The sequence below is a fragment of the Lolium perenne genome, chromosome 4, assembly GCF_019359855.2.
Source record: "Lolium perenne isolate Kyuss_39 chromosome 4, Kyuss_2.0, whole genome shotgun sequence".
In the NCBI taxonomy this organism is placed as follows: Eukaryota; Viridiplantae; Streptophyta; class Magnoliopsida; order Poales; family Poaceae; genus Lolium; species Lolium perenne.
Window position 1 is genome coordinate 334155007 of NC_067247.2, and position 6283 is coordinate 334161289.

The 6283-nt window shown below is 44.5% G+C and overlaps 1 protein-coding gene across 1 annotated transcript; it reads right to left on the reverse strand.

Annotated features, from left to right (window-relative positions):
- Positions 1–994: 994 nt before the first annotated feature.
- Positions 995–6001, reverse strand: LOC127296514 (uncharacterized). The gene is made up of 3 exons (XM_051326618.1): positions 4115–6001; positions 1799–2012; positions 995–1640 (listed from the first exon to the last, which is right to left on the reverse strand). The coding sequence occupies exons 1-3, from the start codon at positions 5984–5986 to the stop codon at positions 1354–1356; spliced, it is 2373 nt and encodes a 790-aa protein (XP_051182578.1). The 5' UTR covers positions 5987–6001; the 3' UTR covers positions 995–1353.
- Positions 6002–6283: the final 282 nt, after the last annotated feature.

Sequence of the window (6283 nt, forward strand, 5' to 3'; positions counted from 1 at the left end):
CAGGTGGAGAGCACTATCGGAAGATCGTGACGGCGGAGGATATTCGTTCAGGAAAAGTTGTATTGTAAATATGCATGCATTACGTGTACTGTGTTGACTATGTCGTGTACTGTTGACGATGTCTATATATATTCATGACGATTTTTTGTGGTTTCTTGAATGATATATATGCATTGCTGAAACTCTGCCGCGGCAGAGAAACGCCCTGTTTCTCTGCCGCGGCAGAGAAACGCTGGTACAGCCTAAATCTGTGCCGCGGCAGAGAAATAGCAATTCTCTGCCGCGGCAGAGAAACATAGGCCCGGTTCGTACCACGAACCGGGACCAAAGCCCTTCCAGCGCGAGCTCCCTGGTCGCACCACGTGTTGAGGCCTTTAGGCCCGGTTTATCTTTGAACCGGGACTAAAGGGTACCCCCTTTAGTCCCGCCTAGTTGGTCCCGGTTCAGGAACCGGGTCTAAAGGCCCAAATGGACCGGGCCTATTGCCCCGTTTTCCACTAGTGCACGTCCGCGTGCATCACTCCCTAACTATTTTTTTATTCTTCACATTTAACTATACAACTCATTAATTTGCGGTAAGATTTTACCTTGTTTTCAGCTAATTAACCGAACAACTCTATCTTCTGATCTAACAAGAAGGCTATCGGAAACTAAATTAGGGATTTAAGGGCATGGGTCGGTAGCCTCTACAGGAGAAGCGGGCCGTTCATTCACTCCACCGGTTGCAGGACCTGCACATTGTAAAAGATAGCAAGAGGTCATCAGACAATGGGGCAATACTAGCTAGGAACATAGAACTACAGATGCAAGCCTTGATATAAGAACAAAACATGCAAACTTTCAATGAAACTGGAACATCAGGCAACAAACCTGTCTGTTCTTTTCCTTCTTTTCTTTCAGAGAATACACTTTCCAATGAAAAATACTGTAGTACTTCCTAGATGAAATCACACTGAAAAGACAGGAATTCAATAATATGGTACAGCTAGTTCACGGCCTCAGATCTCATAATTCATTTTCCAGAGACATGAAACAAATAGAGGAATTCAAAGTGGATAGCTAGAACTGGTATATCAAATCTGGTCAAGATTCCACACGCTCACACACATGTTTCTGAGCAAGTACTGAACTACAAGATATGTTAAACAAGTTAAGTTCTTGTGATCTAACAAGAAGGCTATCAGATTAGGTCCATCTCTACAGGAGAAGCGGGCCGTTCATTCACTCCAGCGGTTGCAGGACCTGCACATTGTAAAACATAGCAAGATATTATCAGCTGTTGTCAGACAATGGGGGCAATACACCATAGAATTACAGATGGAAGTCTTGATATAAGAACAAAACATGCAAATTTTACTGGTTGCATAATAAGGTCTGGGTTTTTGCAATGTGCACTGCCATGTCACAACATTTCAAGTCAAACAAGGGAAATAAGTAAAATGTTTGCATAAAGGTATGAAGCATGCCACATGCTCCTCCTCCACCATCTTCACTTGAGTAAATTACGTCAAAGTCCAATTTCTCAGTATCAGCCCCAAGGTGGACTAGTAGAGGAAATGGAAGTGAGTTTCCCATGTAATACTTGCGCGACTGTGGATGGATGATGACACTCGAATCATTCTCACAAACAACACAACGACCTGTTTTGAAAAATAAAAAATAGACACGATAAAGATCAGGCTGTAATTGACTACATTTTTGTTGACATGATAATTGTCAAGTTCCAAATTACTTCATGTTGCCCACATCATAGTTGATATATACAAGTTGAATAACTCAGTGCTGATAAAGAGCTTACCGGGATATTTGTGGTCATACGGTATAGGGCAGCAGAAAGACTTTTCTGATTCTTCAATTCTATTATCTGGTTGGTTCCAGAATTCAGCGAAAAACAGCTTCCACGATGATCCACCATCCGAGCTAGCCAAAAAATTGGCATGGAAAACATCCGTGTATCTGTAGTTTCTTTGTCTTGTCACTCCACAGATGACACCCAGCTTGTATAGTGGTGCCTAAAAATAGCATAAAGACAATGAACAACAAAAATGCATCTTCTGATTTCATAGTTTGCTTAGCAAAACAGCTGTTTGCAGAGAGAAATGACTTTTTTTGCACAGACCAGGTGCAAGGCCTTCTATGTGCTAGGGCAATAAGCAAGATGTTCTAGTGATGTTACCAACATCCATACTTCATAGAACCAAGTTAATCAGAACATTGGTTGTCATGCATTCTTGCTTGTTAAATGAGAACCAGCAAGACCAACATTTTCTTGGCAGAAGATTGAAAATAGATGGCAATGTATGGTTTTCAGCTGTGCACTTCTTTGATTGAGTTACCATGATTACAATACTTATATAAGTGAATTCAGTTTAGTTCTAAAAATTATCTGAAGCTTGGTGACAATATTATGGATGAAGCCTCACCAAGTGAAGTTCGTCCCCACCGTCTATATTTTATCTTGCAGATTTTCAAACAAATATACCTTGTAAACAATTATGATGTGCTTTTTTATATAGAAAATCATAATTTACAGATTCATTGCTCAAATATATGTCTCCTCCAATCATGTCTTTGTGGTCTTGTTTTCACTTTCTCAGGTCCTACTAATTTTCCCATGATGCTAACTGGAACCCCTGGAGATACAGATTAGGGCCTGAAAGCAATGGAATGATTTAAACTATCAGGTTTATCATGGTTCTGACATTCTTAACTAAATGGCTCAGATTATTGTGATTAGTGGTCCTTCTACAAGACCATGTTGCCACTTCAGTGAGTTCACCAAATGAGCATGTGAATTTCCTAAATGTTTGATATAAACACTATATGGTAAAAAAAATCAATAAAAATCTTTAGGCAGTAGTAACTAGCACGCCAAAACAGAATTGTAAAAAAACGGATCTTAAACATCAGCCACGCTTGTGTAGTTGTCGTAACCGTAACCTGATGGTTTCATGGGTCCTTGTTCTACTGCCTGGACCAGAGGATATGCTAGTTCCACTAAACATGCTTCTCTGAAATTAATGGACAAGTTAGATAAGAGTTCAACAGTTCCTTTTGTTTTCCTTAAAATAATGGTCACGTTATTTTTAAAGGGTAATATAACCCCGGGCTCTACCTACATAATAATGGTCAAGTGTAAGCTAATTTGCAGTACTAAAGGACATGTTCTTTTCCTGGAAACAACAGTCATGTGGTCTAATTTCAGGTCCTAATAAGCAGTCATCTATCTTAGAAAGGTTCATACATATGCCTCCTTGAATATAACAATGCAATGGCTCCGTTTTATCCCCTATTCAGAAAAGTTTGAGTATATTCCGGTCTCTTACCTAATTCATGTTCGGTTCTTACATAAAACAGCTATACCATAATTCATTTGTTCTCCATCCATTGGCCAACTTAGACTTCTACTAACTAATATTTGTTGTATGTTGTACAGGTACAACTACATGGTGCCTACTGTAGCTGTTGATAATCAGTGCACTACAAAGATGGTGTGATGTTGCTAAACAGATTGTTTAAAAAATGGACAAGACAGATAAATTCATAAACTATTTGTTCTTAAGTGATGATAATGCATAAAGGCATGCAACAACCCAGGATCAGTGGCATGCTACCAGGCACATTATAATTCATAAAATTATTTAGAAGCGTAAAGAAAGGTAAAATATCTGAAAAGTACTCGTGGCTTCTATGTGCTCGTAAGTTAGATTGAAAAAGGAAGTGTTTACCCTGGACAAACAAATTGGGGTTTTAAACAGGAATATATTAAGCACTTTATCAGGTTCACATTAACAAATGGTAAATGCGCTTAGTAATGAACTGGTGCTCTAAAAGGGAATATGAATACAACATGCGAACATGCAAGTTAGTTTAGTAGTGAACAAATTCAGTTTGTCAAAATGAGCACATTTATGTTTGCCGTTGCCAGAAACTTGGAAGCTGGAACCTTCTTTTGTGATCATATTGCAGATTCAGTATAGAAGTCCAGAAAAAGAGAAAACTACATAGCAACAGACTTTCCTAAATAAACAAAGAAAAATGCAAGTCCTACTCGATTCACATTTGAAACTATAACTGCGGTAATTAAATGGGCAGGACAAGTGTATGTACTTACCAGAGGATCATTGTAGCCATAGCAAATCAGCAAATGTTCCAACACTCCACGTCTATGAGCTTGTTTAGACATGAAGGACGACCTCCTTGCGGACAGCATCTCCAAGGCTGGCGTGTCGTTTATGCTTAGCCGCTCCAAAGCAGCTGATGTGTCTATGTCCTGAGCACTTCTTTGTACTGGTGCAACACGTGTTGACTGGACTAGCGCCATCTTTATCCGCTCAAAAGCGCTATCTGGATCTTCATGTGCCCTAGCATGGCAGTACAGTTGGTATAACCCTGGAATGGACTGACGTTCGAGAAATTCCCCAAATGCAGCAGGCTGGGGATGTTTCGCGGCCTGTGCCACATCACACATATTGGTTAGGTCCAAGATTGGTATGTCCGAGCGAGCTCTGCAGAGGAGCGTCACAGCAGCTTGCTCACCTACTATTGAGGGGGATCTGCAGAGGTAGGCAACCAGACCGTCGATTGAACGTGATTCAATACGGTGCATGGATCTGGCGTCGAGAATATCCGCTGCTGCAAGCTTGGAAGCAACATCCTTGGAGAGCGGGAACAGAGCATCGTACCAAATTGTGTTGATGACAACATTGGCCACAGGGTCCAACGGTCCGTAGCAGTGACCGGCTGTTACTAGCGAGTGGAGGAGGTGGCCCTCGCGTAGAGCACGAACCGGTAGCATGGCGATGGCTTTCAGATATACCAAATGGACCATGTCAAGCAGCTGCAATCTGAGAAAAGGCAGGAAATCTGGGCTCTCTAAGGTCACCGAGCAAAAGTCTCTGTGGCTGACTAGTAGTCTTCCAGGGTGGATTGGGAACATGCTTAGCAAATTGGTTGCGTCTTTTGAGAAATCAGGGGCATAAGTAGGAGGAGATGCAGTGAAGGTGGCTGTGGCGACACCGTCCTTTGAGATGCGGGTCGTGACGAAAGAACCATTTCCGAAGCAGACAATGTGGCTGAGGGCGCCGCTACTGTCCCGAAAAGTTCCAGGAGTAGGAGGTGGGGGGCCTGACTGCGGCGGCGGCGACCATGGATTGCGCAGCAGCTCACAGAGCTTGTAGATGCATGCAGCTGTGAGCTTCTCCCCTCGGCGCAAATCTTCTAGGACAGGCTCGACCATGCAACATGGGTAACTCGATGTCATTAGACGCAAGAGGTGGGGCGCAGAACACCGTGGGTAAGCGGCATACTCAAATGCTGCCTTGGTTCTGGCCGAGTCTGGGACAAGCGTCTCAGAATGATTATAGGCACCATCAAGATGGAGCTGAACGGCTTCAATGGCAACGCGAAGGTCAAAGCCCGCATTGTGGAGTAGAATGTCGGCTTCAGGAGCGTCGAGGTACCGAAAATAGCAGAGCATGAATCTTTGTAGAGCTACCCAGGAGCTGCGAGCGGCGGCAGCGAAGCTAATCTTGTTCCTGGTTTGCTCAATGTCCGCCGGATACATCATCCTGTAGGGCTCGGTGTGGGCGAAGGCGTCGATGGTGGTGAGGAGGATGTTGGTGACGGGGTCGGCGAGGCCGATGGCGAGAGACCTGTGTGTAAAGCAGTAGGCCAGGTAGGGGATCTCAGCGAGGGGGAGGCGCCGGGCCGCCTCGACAAAGTAGCCGGCCAGCTTGTCGAAATACTCCGGTTTGAAATGGTCTACTGGAAAGGAGGAGTCTTCCCCCGGCCGAGCGTCGCTGTCGGAGGCAAAGAAGGGCCACCCATGACGGGGAGGGTGGCCGGCGGCGTCTCTCCCCGGAGCGAGGGAATCCGCGGGCACGGGAGACCGAGGCCCCTGGTCCCAGGCGGAGGAGGAGTCTCCCCCGGGCGGAGCGTTGCTGTCGGAGGCAGTGGTCCACTCACCGGCGGCAGGAGAAGGCATGATCAGGGACAATCACCGGCGGCGGCGGCTTGGGGTTGGCAATTTGGGGATTTTCTACCGCTCGATTCGACGAAACTAGGGGTTCGGCGCCTTTTTTTTTTTTGTATTTCTTCTTGAGCAGAGGCGCTCCCTCTCTCGCGCGGCTGGCCCACGAAGAGCAGGGAAATAGGCCCATATATGTGCCGGTGTCGGTACTATTATGGTTTTTTTGAGGGACGGTATTATTCGGTGTCGAAGCTGATTCCAGTTAACTTGAGAAAAAATAATACTCTAGCAACAAATTGATTCCAGATTTCA

What these genes read in the sequence shown, in the direction of transcription:
- LOC127296514 (XM_051326618.1), bottom strand. Translation starts at nt 5,986, where the DNA reads ATGCCTTCTCCTGCCGCCGGTGAGTGGACCACTGCCTCCGACAGCAAC. An exon ending in ATGGCTACAATGATCCTCTG is followed by an intron (nt 2,013 to 4,114) that starts GTAAGTACATAC and finishes TGCTATTTTTAG; the next exon opens with GCACCACTATACAAGCTGGG. An exon ending in GTATGACCACAAATATCCCG is followed by an intron (nt 1,641 to 1,798) that starts GTAAGCTCTTTA and finishes TTTTCAAAACAG; the next exon opens with GTCGTTGTGTTGTTTGTGAG.